General features: G+C 52.9%; 6 protein-coding genes across 6 annotated transcripts; 4 read left to right on the top strand and 2 right to left on the bottom strand.

Annotated features, from left to right (window-relative positions):
- Positions 1-587: 587 nt before the first annotated feature.
- On the top strand, positions 588-1,426 carry BDZ99DRAFT_467776 (50S ribosomal protein-like protein L30). The gene is made up of 2 exons (XM_033721093.1): positions 588-656; positions 710-1,426. The coding sequence occupies exon 2, from the start codon at positions 778-780 to the stop codon at positions 1,045-1,047; it is 270 nt and encodes an 89-aa protein (XP_033571019.1). The 5' UTR covers positions 588-656; positions 710-777; the 3' UTR covers positions 1,048-1,426.
- On the bottom strand, positions 1,315-5,586 carry BDZ99DRAFT_467777 (uncharacterized protein). The gene is made up of 5 exons (XM_033721094.1): positions 5,258-5,586; positions 5,076-5,195; positions 1,914-5,026; positions 1,554-1,855; positions 1,315-1,495 (listed from the first exon to the last, which is right to left on the bottom strand). The coding sequence occupies exons 1-5, from the start codon at positions 5,464-5,466 to the stop codon at positions 1,421-1,423; spliced, it is 3,819 nt and encodes a 1,272-aa protein (XP_033571020.1). The 5' UTR covers positions 5,467-5,586; the 3' UTR covers positions 1,315-1,420.
- Positions 5,587-5,895: 309 nt separating this feature from the next.
- BDZ99DRAFT_491394 (peptidyl prolyl cis-trans isomerase cyclophilin) lies at positions 5,896-6,418 on the top strand (the record flags this gene model as incomplete). The annotated part of the gene is made up of 2 exons (XM_033723104.1): positions 5,896-6,216; positions 6,269-6,418. 2 exons carry the CDS (start codon positions 5,896-5,898, stop codon positions 6,416-6,418), a joined length of 471 nt encoding a protein of 156 aa, XP_033571021.1.
- BDZ99DRAFT_426300 (uncharacterized protein) lies at positions 6,267-7,283 on the bottom strand. The gene is made up of 5 exons (XM_033717118.1): positions 6,978-7,283; positions 6,910-6,925; positions 6,767-6,829; positions 6,703-6,715; positions 6,267-6,653 (listed from the first exon to the last, which is right to left on the bottom strand). The coding sequence occupies exons 1-5, from the start codon at positions 7,107-7,109 to the stop codon at positions 6,563-6,565; spliced, it is 315 nt and encodes a 104-aa protein (XP_033571022.1). The 5' UTR covers positions 7,110-7,283; the 3' UTR covers positions 6,267-6,562.
- Positions 7,284-7,337: 54 nt separating this feature from the next.
- Positions 7,338-7,939, top strand: BDZ99DRAFT_526097 (cytochrome c oxidase, subunit VIb; the record flags this gene model as incomplete). The annotated part of the gene is made up of 5 exons (XM_033726092.1): positions 7,338-7,386; positions 7,566-7,596; positions 7,647-7,728; positions 7,785-7,848; positions 7,905-7,939. 5 exons carry the CDS (start codon positions 7,338-7,340, stop codon positions 7,937-7,939), a joined length of 261 nt encoding a protein of 86 aa, XP_033571023.1.
- A 3,705-nt stretch (positions 7,940-11,644) lies between these two features.
- Positions 11,645-12,980, top strand: BDZ99DRAFT_467780 (40S ribosomal protein S8-B). The gene is made up of 3 exons (XM_033721095.1): positions 11,645-11,936; positions 11,990-12,058; positions 12,110-12,980. The coding sequence occupies exons 1-3, from the start codon at positions 11,932-11,934 to the stop codon at positions 12,642-12,644; spliced, it is 609 nt and encodes a 202-aa protein (XP_033571024.1). The 5' UTR covers positions 11,645-11,931; the 3' UTR covers positions 12,645-12,980.
- The last annotated feature ends 304 nt before the right edge of the window (positions 12,981-13,284 follow it).

Below are 13,284 nucleotides of genomic sequence, written 5' to 3' on the forward strand. Positions count from 1 at the left end.
GACAAAGAAGATCCGGACCCCATTAGTACCGCATATGAATGTGAAGAAGGATAAAAAGACAGCAATGGAGATCGTGAGTCCCATGACGACAACTGTTCTATTGGTAAAAACGCAAAGCGCATTGGAGTATACTTGAGGTTCAGAAGATGCGAGAACAATGTGTGAAGAAACCCATCGATATATAGACGTTAATAGAAATACTCAGTACACGTGTAGGGATACATAACGGCTTCATATCTCGGGTATGAGATGTGCTTGAAACGCCCGGGTCTGTTGAAATATATTGAGTACAATCAGGCAAAATACCCACGACTAGCTAGCGGCTCTGACGACGCGTGACTTGAATACAAAACGACTGTTTCTAATGCTACTATTAGACGTGAGTAGTTGGTCGAGTAGAATACGTGAGTTCACGATGACTATGTCCTCTCAAAGTGAGGAGATTTGTGGTTTCGCAGAGGTGGGCTAGGAGGATGGAAAAGGTCTCAACGCAACACTTCGACTGCTCTGCCCAAACCCCACTACGCCCTATCCATCTTAGCGCATCTCCAAAAGTTCCCTGCGATCACCAACCTCACATCGCAACTCCAAAGCCAACCACCACGACGCGCCCCGCGGGCATCAACACCTCTAAGCCCTCCTCGATCAGACATACAGTACGCCCCTTCCCACCTCCCCATCCCTCCTCTCCTCAATTGACTCCCAACAGCTCCACAACCTCCCGCAACCACGACCAAACCATCAACATCCTCACTACCACCCACCCCCAAACCCACAATGGCATACTTCCGCATAACCCTAATGCGCAGCGCCATCGGCCTCCCCGCGCAACGCAAAGGCGTGCTCGCCGCGCTCGGCCTCCGAAAACGCATGGCCACCGTCTACCACCCGGTGACACCGGACGTCGCGGGCCAAATCATGGCCGTGAAAGAGCTTCTCGACGTTGCGGAAGTAGAGACCGCATTGACGAAAGCCCAGATGAAGGAGCAGCGGAGGCCGGAGAGGGGGTATGTGGTTGAGCGGAGGGCTGGGGCGGTGTTGGAGTAGAAGAGGGAACGGAAAAAGCTAAAGGACGGGATCTATTGGAGGACGGGGATGTGTAGGAAACAGGAGTGTATATATGATATTGCGTACAGCACAAGAGGGGCATATTGGGCGTTTTAGGGTAGGGCGTATTGTAGGGGACATAGGGCTGGTGGAATTCATCAAGATCCTACAGCGCTTCTTGGGGTCGTGCAGCGAATTCAACACTCATCAAAGACATCGAAAGGATCATCGTTCTATCATTTTTGGTTTAAGAATCCCACTCTCCAACCCACTCACTCCAGTCTACCTCGCTTTGCTCTTGGCACATGCGCTCACAGCTTCACTGCGATGGTAAAGCCACGAGCCGACACACAATCCCATCCAAAGAATATCCTCAGATCCAATCCTTCAAAATTTCCTTGTCCGGCTTTGAGTTCTTGCCGAATTGGAGCAACCTCTTGACCCCAACCTGCCTCACGTTAGTAAAATACTCAAAGATATCACGTCACGGGGAGCGGAGCACATACCATCCAGTTACTGCCCTCTTCCGTCTTCCTCGTGATTAGGTCGGTGAACAACGCCATCGCCCGGTCGTATTCATTCCCTGCTATGAGCCTCGTAATCTCGTTCAGCTCCTCAATTGTGTCTGCCTTGAGCAGCTCCCCGTTGTTCAAGTGGTCAAAGAGGATATCAAGCCGCTTCTTCGCGTCGGTGAGGTATTTCTCGAAGTCCGGAGGAACTCCAGTGTCAACGACGTACCGCAGTTCGTTGGTCAGAACTTGGTAGATCCTCTGGGCGGATGCGGGTATGTGTGACCGGTCACCGGGTGCTGTGTATCAAGACATTAGCATGCGAATTACTTGGCAGTTGATGTATGGGGAACTTACGATATTTGGTAAGCGCAGGTGTAGACCTCTGAGACTGTCCGGTCCCGGGCCGGTCACCTGATGCTGTCTTTTGATGGCCGCTAGGAGGTCCACCTGGAGGTCCACCACGCGGGGGTCCTGATGGAGGGGGACCAGTTTTGGCGGGTGGTGGCGGAGGCTGCCATTGACTCGGGGGCGCTTGTGCTGCGGGGCTAGGAGGATACTGCGAGGATGCGTAGGGGTTTGGCGGCGACGCTATCTGTCGTTGTGGGGGGGCCATTCCTTGTGAAGGAGTAGGCTGTGCGCTTGGAGTCGGTGCATATCGGTTGGATGGAGGTGCAGCAGGAGGTGGTGGGTTGTATGGTGATGTTCCACGTGGGACTTGGTGTTGAGGCGGCGGGGCGGCAAATGACGCTGGCGACTGTGGTGGAGCGTATGTGTTTGCTGCCGAAGAAGACGGCCTGCTGCCGGTTTGCAGTCTAGAATAAGGCGGAGAAGAAACTCTCGGTGGTCCCTTGGGAGGAGGCGCAACTGGAGGTGTTGATCGCTGAGGCGGATAGCTTGGGGAGAAGCCTGCTGGAGGAGGGGCAGTGTTTGGTTGGTTAGCGAAAGGAGAACTTATGATATTCGGGCCAACGCTGGGAGTACCACGTCGAGATATTGGCTTGTTACCAAAGTCTGGCGTATCGTTCCATGCGGGAATGTTTGTATTCTTCGCTGCTGGTAATATAGGAGCCGATGGCGATGCAGTAAAGTTCCTCGGTGGTGGGGGTATTGGCTGATGGTGAGGGTGTGGGGGTTGATATCCTCCATACTGCGGCTGGGAGGGTGCATTATATCCAGTCTGCTGAGGCGCTTGCTGAGGTTGATAGCCCGCAGGAGTGTATGCGCTCCGACCGCCTGTAGCACCTGGATATCCAGACTGTGAAGGGTGTGCGGGAGCGGGAACGTTCGTTGGCACGCCAGCGGGAGTATATGGCGAATTCGAAGGCTGCTGTGCAGGAGCAATTGGCCCAGGTTGGTACGCTGCTGGAACCACACGTTGGGCTCGTTGAGCAGCTCCGCTTGGGGCTTGTTTCTGCGTGGCTTGTGGTGCTGTCCTTGTAGCTTGCTTCACGCGGTTTCTAGCCACATCTGCTGCAGGGTATTTGTCGGGCAGGAGATCCAGGTACTTCTCAGCAATCTGCAACTTGCCATGGGCCGCTGCGATATCGGCATACTCCGTATACTTCGCATATAAGGGGGCAAGCTTCCAGCCCGACGGCTGCTGGCGTTCCGAGTCCTTGAAGTTGGTGACTTGACGGAATACTGTTACTTTCTCAATGAAGTCCTGAAGCGACCTGGCATGAACAGAGAAGCTAGTGTCGTTCTCAGACTTCTCCAGGCCCACGGCCTCGTTCTCTTGCAGCTCTTGAGCCCAGTTGCCCACTACCTTTTCCAGCTTGGATCCCGCCAAGTAACAGAAGGTTGCGTCTTTCCTGAGCGATCCAGCATCACTCTTGTCCGAAATTGACTCTTCCAAGCGATCCCCGAGCGCCTCGCACAGATCAGGAAATTCCGACTGATCAGCAAAAGTGCAGAGAGTGGCCATGACCTCTTTCCAATCTTTGAGATCGGCATTGTGCACCACGTCCCACAGATTTTTGCCGACGATCGATGCCAAGAGACGTAGATAATTGGGGCCATCTGCTCTCCCCTTGAAGTACGCAGCCTGTGCCTTGTCGATACATTTCTGGCCGCCACATATAGCGATCATGAAAGCGTCCGACAACCGGTTCTCTTTGAGACATATGTCAAGAGCCGCTTCGAACGATCCAAGCAAGAGTGCGCGGGTGATGCCCTTGTCAGCCTCCGATTCCGATCCCGCGTAGATTTGGAAAGGATTGTCGGCTTTGGTAGTTTTTGATGATGCCAACTTGGAAAGAAAGCCATCGTCCGCACCAGCTCCATCGAAGAACGAAGCGCCATCTTCGGCAGTGCCATTTGACTGAGGGGCTTCCTTGGTCTCTACTTCTGCGCCCTCTTCCTTTTTATCTGAGAATCCTAGGTAGTCGACCAGTTTCTTTCGAGGATTTTCCGATATCAATGTCCCAATGACTGTCCAGTCAGCCTTCTCCTCCTCTGTGCTCGCATCCCCAATTCTAGACTCGCAGATCTTGGCAAGGTCGCCGTTCTTCAATGCCGCGTCGAATTCTTCCGTGGCCGAACCAATTGCAGAGTCGACAGCGAAGATAGAAATGCTGATTGTGGATTTCCCGGAGTCACCAGAAGGGCCAAATTTGACCAGCTTGCCACCAAAGCCAAATGAAACGCCCGTTGGACGCTTGAGCCATTTGGGGGCCTGGGGAAGCGAGAAGGCGGCACCTTGGGGTTCCGTCTGCACTTTTGCGAAAAAGTCTTCCCCATCTAAAGCTTGTGATGCTGCTTTCGGTGCCTGGGCCGCATCCTGTCTAGTGTTCTGGATTGTCTGTACTGCTATCTTGCCATCGAATGAAGCAGTCGCCAAAAGGCTCGGGTTATGAGGGTTGAACCGGGTCTGGAAGGTCCAATTCGTCACGATCGGGAACTCTCCTAGCGATTGACCGGTATGAGGATTCCAACAGATGGTGCGGTTGTCCATCCCACATGACAGAAGCAGATCGCCGTCTTGACCACACCATGAAACTGACAGGATTCCCTGCTCGTGTCCGCGGAGCGTCTTCTCGGGCGCATTGGAGTTCCGGAGGTCCCAGACAAGGAGGACCGGAGATTGATCATCTGGTATGGCTGTGACCAGCCTTGTTGGAACATCGGGATCCCATGCCACAGCGCTGACCTTTTTTTGACCTGGGAGGTTGAGAGCCATATTTTGTCTCTTCTGTCGCACGTCCCAAACCGAGACAAAGCCTCCATTGCTTCCCGTAGCGAGTATGTGAGGCACCTTCTTGTTCCAATCCAACGTCTCGATGTCGTCGGCCCTGGGAGCAGACGTGCTTAGTCGGAAAGCATTCTCGAGGTCTGTAGGGTCGCTGATATCGTGGATATAGATTTCTCCTTTCGCCCCGGCTGTGGCTAGAAGGTTATGCTTGGTAGTGTTAAATTGGAGGGTCTTGATTGCCCCAGTATGCTTCGTGGATCGACCAAGAAAGGAATTGCTGCGAATGTTCAGCCCCATCCAGATTCGAGGTGTATATAGAGTCTGACCTTGCATCTGTTCGAAGCTTTGCGGCATCCCACAGATCCAATGCCCCACTCTCTAGAGCACCTGCAATTATACCTCCAGGGTACTCCTCACTCGGCTGACTCCAGGCGATATCGTGAAACCTACAAAGGGGTGGTTAGAAAGTGAGTTATAGTGATTTTGACATCCCAATGCAGCAGCATACCTAGAATCAACACTAATGCTGCCAACGGGCTGCAATTCCACACCTTGGTGGGAATTGTCCAGGGCTAGATCCCATAGCTCCAGCTGGGTTTCATTGGAGAAGTCCGCATCTACAGCACCGGCTCTGGTGCCAGTAACAATCAATGGCGGGCCTGTGCCTGGAGCCCAGGCAAAGGTTGCGGTCCGGGTTATTTCTCGTAGACGGACCATTGTTGATGCGGGGAGGATGAAAGAGTGGGAAAAGGAAAGACGAAAAGGAAACGTTCAGCGGATGCGAAGCAGAGGGCGACAGATGACGTGAGGGAAGCGACGAAGCAGGCTGGTGTCCTTATTGCATGGTGCTATGGTCAACAACACGGTGGCCTCGCTCGAACCTGGCCGTAAGCCAAGAGATGTTGTGTGGGGCGTCCATCGGAACACGTGACTTGTCTTTTCCTCTAAACTCTGGATCAGTCTCAAATTCATCACGGTAGCTCTAGGCGTCTCGTGGCACTGTCTGGTCCGACAGCCACGAAGTTCGAAGATAAAACCGTGGTTCCCCTCTCACCAAACACCGTTCTTATTAAAGCAAGAGTCTTCAGCTTGAGGAAATCACGGCCTAAAACCACTTGAGCGAGCCTCTCCCTACCTACTGCCACCATGTCGGATCCCACGCGCATAAAATCCACCGTCTATGTAGGCGGCCTTGACAATGCAGTTACTACACGCACACTACACGACGCGTTCGTGCCGTTCGGAGAAATAGTCGATGTCACTCTGCCCAAGCCGGACTTGCCCTCTTCAACCGACCCTCATCGTGGTTTTGGATATGTCGAGTTCGAGAACACGGCAGATGCCAAAGAGGCTATCGACAACATGGATCAGAGTGAGCTTTATGGACGAGTCATCAAAGTTGCGCCGGCCAAGCCTCAGAAGGACCAAAACGAGGGACTGGGCAGCAAGACAGCTATTTGGGAACAGGTATATTTATTCACATGAACATATTTAGATTTAGTTGCTAACAAACTTGTAGGAGGGCTGGTTGGCGGAGCATGCTGTGAGCGAAGAAGACCGACTGGCCACTGAGCAGGCGCGAGCAGTCTCTTCAGGGCCTCCAGATCCAATGCAAGGGCTGGAGGGACTAGATGTCGCAGGACCGACACTTCCAACAAAACCAGCGTAGACCTACCGGATATGGTTTGTTGCATTCAAAGGAGCTGTGGCGCACGGAAATTGAAATGGGATTGTGCTCTTCAATTGACCTCAAATTTATACAGTGGCCCCACCAGCCTCATCTCCCCTAAACAGAAACCGGCATCGTGCCTCTCTACTCGCTTCCATGCTGGCGCGAAAGACGTAGCGTCTTGTCCGTGTAGAACTTCCTGACACTGGAAAATCCGGCAGCGAAGATGGCAACGCTGGGGCTCGGTTAGAAGGGAGGTCTTTGTAGAGAGCCGGGGGTCTTACGCAAGAACGATGCCTGTATCAATAGTCAGTAAACGTCTCAGAGGCGTAGTTAAGTGTAACTTACCGAGAGGAATCAATTCCGGGGGAACCTTCTTGAGCTGGCGAATGCGTTGGGAGATGGTGTGAGCTATGGGTGTCCGAATCAGCACACGGTTCGACTTCTGATGTTGTCGTGAGCTCGGAAAAGAGCAATGCAATCCTACGCACCGCTATGCTCCTCTTTCTGCATTTCTCATTAGTCCCTCGTGCGCTCATTACTCAGCGGTAGACCTTACAGGAACTGGCCTCATCATCCTCGCCGTCGGCTGCATCCGCATCACGGCCGAAGGCTGAATCCGCATGGCGGCAGTGGGCTGCATCCGCATGAAAGCAGTGGGCTGCATGGCGAGGACCCGCGTACGGAGCATGGCGAAGGAGTGGAGAGGTGGGTGATGGTGCAATGGGTGGTGTTGGAGTGAAGTCGGCGGTTTGATGGAGCTCCTCCTCAAAGGAACTAGCCGGAACAGAAAGCGGCCCTTGCGTTTTCCTCGAACCACCAGAGCCGGCCGACGGACTGCAACGACCTCACCTCAACCTCTCCAGCTCTACCATTCCAATTGCCACCCCATCTCAACTCCTACCCCCCCGCCGCAACCATGTCTGACAGCGAAGAACGCGAGACCAAGCCCTTCAAGTTCGTTACTAGTGAGTTGCCCTGACTGCGCCGCTGGAGCTGCCCCGAAGCTAATCTGTGCTTGACAGCCGGTATGTTCCACTCGAGCTATCACAACGCCTCCCGACCTCTATACGACCCTTAGTTGCGCCAATCATCCGGGAAATAGTCTAGAGGATCTATATAAGCTAACCGCGGCTCCCACATCCAGGCTTCGATGCCCGTTTCCCGAACCAGAACCAGTGAGACACCCTGGGTACTCCACAAACAAACCTCGCCTAACCCCCGCCAGGACCAAGCACTGCTGGCAGAACTATGTCGATTACCACAAGTGTATCCTAGCCAAGGGCGAGGACTTTGCGCCCTGCCGCCAAGTATGCCGCTCGTCTTCCATACCAATGCACATCAACAGCGCTGACAACATGGACAGTTCTTCCACGCTTACCGCTCTCTGTGCCCCAGCGTTTGGGTCGAGCGATGGGACGACCAGCGTGGTCTGTACTCTTCAATGCTGCGGATGAATACCACAAGCGCTAACAAGCGATATCAGACAACGGCAACTTCCCAGTTCGTCTGGACCAATAGATTGATACATGATAACGTTTGTCTCTCCCGAGATTATTGGTTGTTCAGCATAGGAGAAGGAGCGAGAGGGGGTGGTTGTATCATATTGAAATGGCAATGCAATGCTGAACTATCTCGATTCGGCCTATCAGATTTCGTGATGAAAGAGAGCCGACTTGCCATAGAACCGAGATCCACAATTATCCTTAAACGGCTATTAAGTTATCATCCACAAGGCGAGGCAGCATCGTGAAAGTCCCAATGGGATAAATGCGTATGCATATACCGAACCTGTCTGCTCATGGGAAGGGCTGTTCCGTCCTTAACTTTTTAGGCTGGTGATCCCACCGTTCAGTGCGGCCATAGGGTAGGAAGCTGCCCCGCCCTGTTGTGCCCCAGTTTGTGGAAGACCATTTGAGTGGTCCGCCTGTTAAGCAGCATTTGCTAGAGTGTAACGAAGCGGCATTATTGTGAAAGAAATGTGCACGTAGTTGCGTAAACGAGTAGCACAGAGCCGGTCATTAGGTTAACTCGAAGATATTCGGTCCCTCTGCGGTGGTATCTATTAATTTGAGATAGGAGAACTGAGGATGCGTCACACGGCCTCTCTGTTCTATATCTGCCATCCGTTCCCTAGACTAGAGAAGGAAAACTTTTGCTGATGCTTTTTGACGAGCTGGCAACCTCAAGATTTCAGCTCAGGCGTCGAAGCTTTAGTGGTAAGGTGTCATATGCTGAACAGCTTCTATTGGGTACATATATCACTAGTCGTCTGTACTGCCCAATAGATCCCATCCTCGCATATTCTTGACAAGCCCACAGCCAGTGTTCGTGTGTTCCATAGATCAATCCTGCTACCATAACACTATGCCTGGTTGTGTTCCTATCCGAGATCATGCAGCCCCCTTTTACAAGCCCTAATTCCCACAATTTCAACCTCCAAAAACGCCCGTTACGATCCTGAAGCCAACCTTTTAAGTTAAGCCAACACCGCAAACCCCACTAACCAGCACTCAATCCATCGAACCCGCCCCACAGTCCCAGTGCCCCTCCCGCCCCCTGTTCTACTACCCGCTGCAGCAGAGCTAGTCGTCGATTTGGCGCCTCCCTGAGTCTCCACACTCGAAGGCGCGACGGCAGTTTTCACGGCAGTGTCCCCACTTGTCACTACTATCCCACTCTCGCGTATCCCAGGCGTTGTAATCGTAACGATGGCTGTCACGACCCCTACCGCGCTCGCGCTCGTTCCAACCAAAAGCGCAGTACCCGAGGTATCCAGACTCAGGACTGTGCCAGAAAGCGTCACCGCGCCGCCAGGGGTGAGTGTCGTGCCCGGCGCAATGACGAATCCAGACGCTGAGTTTGCCGTGTAGGTTGTCCCGTCGATAGTGAGCGCCGGAGCCAGCGTGGTGGCGATGACCTGGTGTCCTCCGCCAGCCACAGCAGGCAAGTCGAGGGAACTCGTAGCACCGTTTACGACGATTGCGGTAGCGGAGGGCGCAAGCGAAAGCGTGGTTCCTGAGATCGTGATCGCTGGGCCACCGGGCTGTAGCGTCTGCGAGCCGACGACAAACTGAGTCGCGCTGTTCGCAGTGAGGATCGCGCTTCCCAGCGTCACGACTGGCGCGGATGGGGCTGTGATGGCAGGCGCTGAACTACCCGCCACAGCGGGGAAAGCAGAAGTGGGGAGAGGAACGGTAGTGGTGAGGTAGGGTTCTGTTTGCATGGAGTTTTCCTGCACAGTTGTTCGTGCATCGGCTGAGTTTGGTCCAAGGCTGTCCGAGGCGCTGAACTCGATGTGTGGGATCTCCGAGACGCTGCTTTCGACGTGGGGGATCAGCGGCGAGACTATGGGTCCTGGGCCGTTGTCTAGACTAGATGCGCTGCTTTCTAGATGCGGTGCCGGGACTGTGAAGGAAATTCGGGGTGTTGAAGTGGGCGCGCCGCCCAGGCCGCTGGCGGACGACTCAACATGAACGATATTGGGCGGCGCGGGTATTTTCGAACTCGTAGGTGAGCCTGTATCGGATATGTCTGTATATGATGCATTGGGAGGGAAGTCTGCGATATTTATATTAATATGGCTTGCGGAGGATACACATTGTTGGGTATGGAAGGGACGCGGGAGGCAGAAGCATACCTCTTTGTAACGCAGCCGAAGCCATATTATGCGGTGATATTGAGCAAGAAAGCAATAGAAAGTAGGAATACATATTGAAGCGGCCATGCCGCGGCCGGATAGATAGCATCATAGGTAAAGAAAGTATAGAGACTGCAGCGAAAGTGGTAGTGATTCCCCCGGAATGTGTACTTTTCGATATCCACAACTGAACACAAACGAATGATAGCGTGGTCGTAAAAACAGGGATTTCAAGTAAAAAGCGGACAAATGCACAGTGGAGAGGAGATCATGATATGAGATGGAAAGGAGATGAGCTGAAGAAATCTGCGCGATCCCTCTCGTACCGTGGTAGTCGTCCACGCGGTCGCTGCACGAGAGACACCGACTGCGGCTGAAGTGTGGAAGCAGGAAAGTCTGCGTTACATGGCATTCACTTAGAGTGTGCTTGATTATTGAATACGCATGAACTCTGTAGGGAAACGACTGTCGGGAGGATTCGCAGCGTGGGATGATTGCGGTTATGAGCTGCCTGGTGGTTCGGCGGTCAAGGGTTGTTATTGACCTTCCTAACTGCCTCGGTCGTAGTTAGGCGTTGGTTGCATGCGCAGCCTCTGAAATCCCCGCTGCTAAGCCACTTGTCTCGGCGACTTCACTCCAAGGGTGCTAGTCTGACGGCACGTTCGATTACCAAAGCCACACTTTGCTTCCTTTGGTGAAACATACCTTCGTACATACAGCCGCGCAGAGTCGTGAGATGCCGCCAAAGAACCAAATTCGAAGAACGAAGAGACGATTACGCCGGGGATGAAGGGCTAGACGGTATATTGCCATGTTAGGCCTACACCCCTGCCGTTCTGGAAATAGCGATGTGCTTCCGGTCTGCCCGCGTCGCGTTGATCGTCGTGATTTCGATTTTATTGGACACAATCAGTCGCGTCGTAGCTAGAGACTCCACGTAAACGCCGCGATAATGCAAAGTCGCGATCGAGAGACGTTCAAGTCAAATAGAGCTCTATTAGCTATTTACGCTGGCATATAAGAGAAGAAAATAGAAGACCGGACCATGACCGGATTCTGAACCGTGTAGGGGTTGACGTGCATCAGCCGGCACAACATTCGCTGCCTGTAGTTAATCTCCATATCCCAGTCGACCGGCCCCATGGTGGGAGGGTGGGGGCGAACATGCTGAGCAGATAGAAGTCACTGAGTAGAAACCCGCGAAAGAGATTCCCATTGTGAGAAGACAGTTCCATTCATCGCAGAAAATAGTTTGTAGCTTCGCTACAAAGAGTAGCCAGAGAGACTGAAGTAATAATAATAGCCAATGAGAAGACAGTGAAGAACCACTACGTGGCAAAGCTTTGACGAGCTTTCGAGCAACGCAAGTTCAGAAACATCATCCCAATACCAACTTATAAGAGAAAAGAAAGTCTTATGAGGATGATTGTTCTGAGCGTGTTGATAGAGCTGGAGGGGGCATGGGGGGTGGAGGATAGATGCCAAGGCCGTATGGGCTATTCCTAATTAGGTAAGACACAAAGCTAAGCGAAAAAGGCCACTCCGCGATTTTGACCGCACCCGCAACTTTTCGACATCTTCGAACCTCATCACCCACCACCGACGATTGCGCAGGAAGACACCGACAGGTCAGTACATACAAGGCAGCGGATATCGAGAGCTCGCAGAACGAGAAATAGGAGGGCGAAACCCACGCTGGAGGCCAACACAGCGCGCAAGCACACAAAACATCGACATCCTGCCTGTGCAGTCTGTCTGGTCACCGTCCGTCCTGCGTCAAACTCTGCAGTCTCCGAAATCCCTGGCATCCCCAATATTGAGGACGAGCCGTTGCTAACCTGGCTTTTTACAGTCTTTCTCAGGAACCGCAATCATGGGGTATCTATCTACATTTACATTCCACCTAGAGACAGCCCGCTAACAGGTCCTAGTATCTCACGAGACTCTCGCCACAAGCGCGCCGCGACTGGTGCGAAGAGAGCATACTATCGCAAGAAGAGGTATGCATAAACCGATTGCATCTTTTACCATGTTTAACCATGTGGCATCAGAGCTTTCGAGAAGGGTCGCCAGCCCGCCAATACTCGTATTGGCGCAAAGCGCATCCATCTTGTCCGCACCCGAGGCGGCAACCGCAAATTCCGCGCCCTACGTCTCGACTCCGGCAACTTCTCCTGGGGATCTGAGGGCATCGCCAAGAAGGTCCGCGTGATCGCCGTCGCCTTCCATCCCTCCAACAACGAACTCGTCCGCACCAACACCCTCACCAAATCGGCCGTCGTCCAGATCGATGCTGCTCCTTTCAGGCAGTGGTACGAGGCACACTACGGAACACAGCTAGGCCGTAGGAGGCAGGTCAAGGGCGCCGAGAAGGAAGAAGAGAAGAAGAGAAGCAAGTCGGTTGAGAAGAAGCACGCTGCCCGTGTCGCTGCTACTGGCAAGGTCGAGTCAGCGCTCGAGAAGCAGTTCGAGGCCGGTCGTCTCTTCGCCGTCGTTGCCTCGAGGCCCGGCCAGAGTGGTCGTGTCGACGGATACGTGCTTGAGGGTGAAGAGTTGGCGTTCTACTCCCGTGCTATCAGGAAGTAGAGAAACAACGAAATGGTCTCAGGCGATATCAATGGGGTCATTTGGGGATAAAAGGGTTGATTTGTGTATCTGGTCTGCATTACCTCCAGTTCATTGCAAATGGCCTAGGCAAGAGTAATTGCCGTTCTCAATGATCCTTTTTCTATGGTTCCACTTTCTGCTTGTTTAATGTGCCTATTAATGCTCCGCTTAGCATATGTCATATTTCCTGGTCCAATCTTGGAATCTTCGAATATTTCATCGCCTTGCATCTTCTACCAGCCCCACAGACGTGGTTGCAAAGCGTGCCTAGGTATGTTGATATTACACATTCGCTTTGGCGTGTGCAAACCTTCACTTCCTATCCCGCTTTTAGGTCCTTGTGTCGTACCTCTAACATCCGTATCACCTCTTTACCCGACATATATACTCCCTCCTAATCTCTAGTGTGTGGACATCTTACTAGCAGTGTGATATCTCCAGCGTGCAACGCCGAAGCCATGATACCTTGTGCTTGCCCAATGCTCTGATGTCCGTTGAGAATTAGAATCACGTGACCTAATCTAACTTTGTTCTTGGTGAGTGGAGCTACCCAAGAACAACTATATACGAGTATGCATTTACTCTCCCTTCCACGACCATCAAAGCATCGCCAGTTCCC

This window comes from Mytilinidion resinicola (genome assembly GCF_010093595.1).
Source record: "Mytilinidion resinicola strain CBS 304.34 unplaced genomic scaffold BDZ99scaffold_24, whole genome shotgun sequence".
In the NCBI taxonomy this organism is placed as follows: Eukaryota; Fungi; Ascomycota; class Dothideomycetes; order Mytilinidiales; family Mytilinidiaceae; genus Mytilinidion; species Mytilinidion resinicola.

What these genes read in the sequence shown, in the direction of transcription:
- BDZ99DRAFT_467776 (XM_033721093.1), top strand. Translation starts at nt 778, where the DNA reads ATGGCATACTTCCGCATAACCCTAATGCGCAGCGCCATCGGCCTCCCC.
- BDZ99DRAFT_467777 (XM_033721094.1), bottom strand. Translation starts at nt 5,466, where the DNA reads ATGGTCCGTCTACGAGAAATAACCCGGACCGCAACCTTTGCCTGGGCT. An exon ending in AAGCTTCGAACAGATGCAAG is followed by an intron (nt 5,027 to 5,075) that starts GTCAGACTCTAT and finishes GAACATTCGCAG; the next exon opens with CAATTCCTTTCTTGGTCGAT. An exon ending in AAGAGGGCAGTAACTGGATG is followed by an intron (nt 1,496 to 1,553) that starts GTATGTGCTCCG and finishes AACGTGAGGCAG; the next exon opens with GTTGGGGTCAAGAGGTTGCT.
- BDZ99DRAFT_467780 (XM_033721095.1), top strand. An exon ending in GCATACTATCGCAAGAAGAG is followed by an intron (nt 12,059 to 12,109) that starts GTATGCATAAAC and finishes ATGTGGCATCAG; the next exon opens with AGCTTTCGAGAAGGGTCGCC.
- BDZ99DRAFT_426300 (XM_033717118.1), bottom strand. Translation starts at nt 7,109, where the DNA reads ATGCTCCGTACGCGGGTCCTCGCCATGCAGCCCACTGCTTTCATGCGG.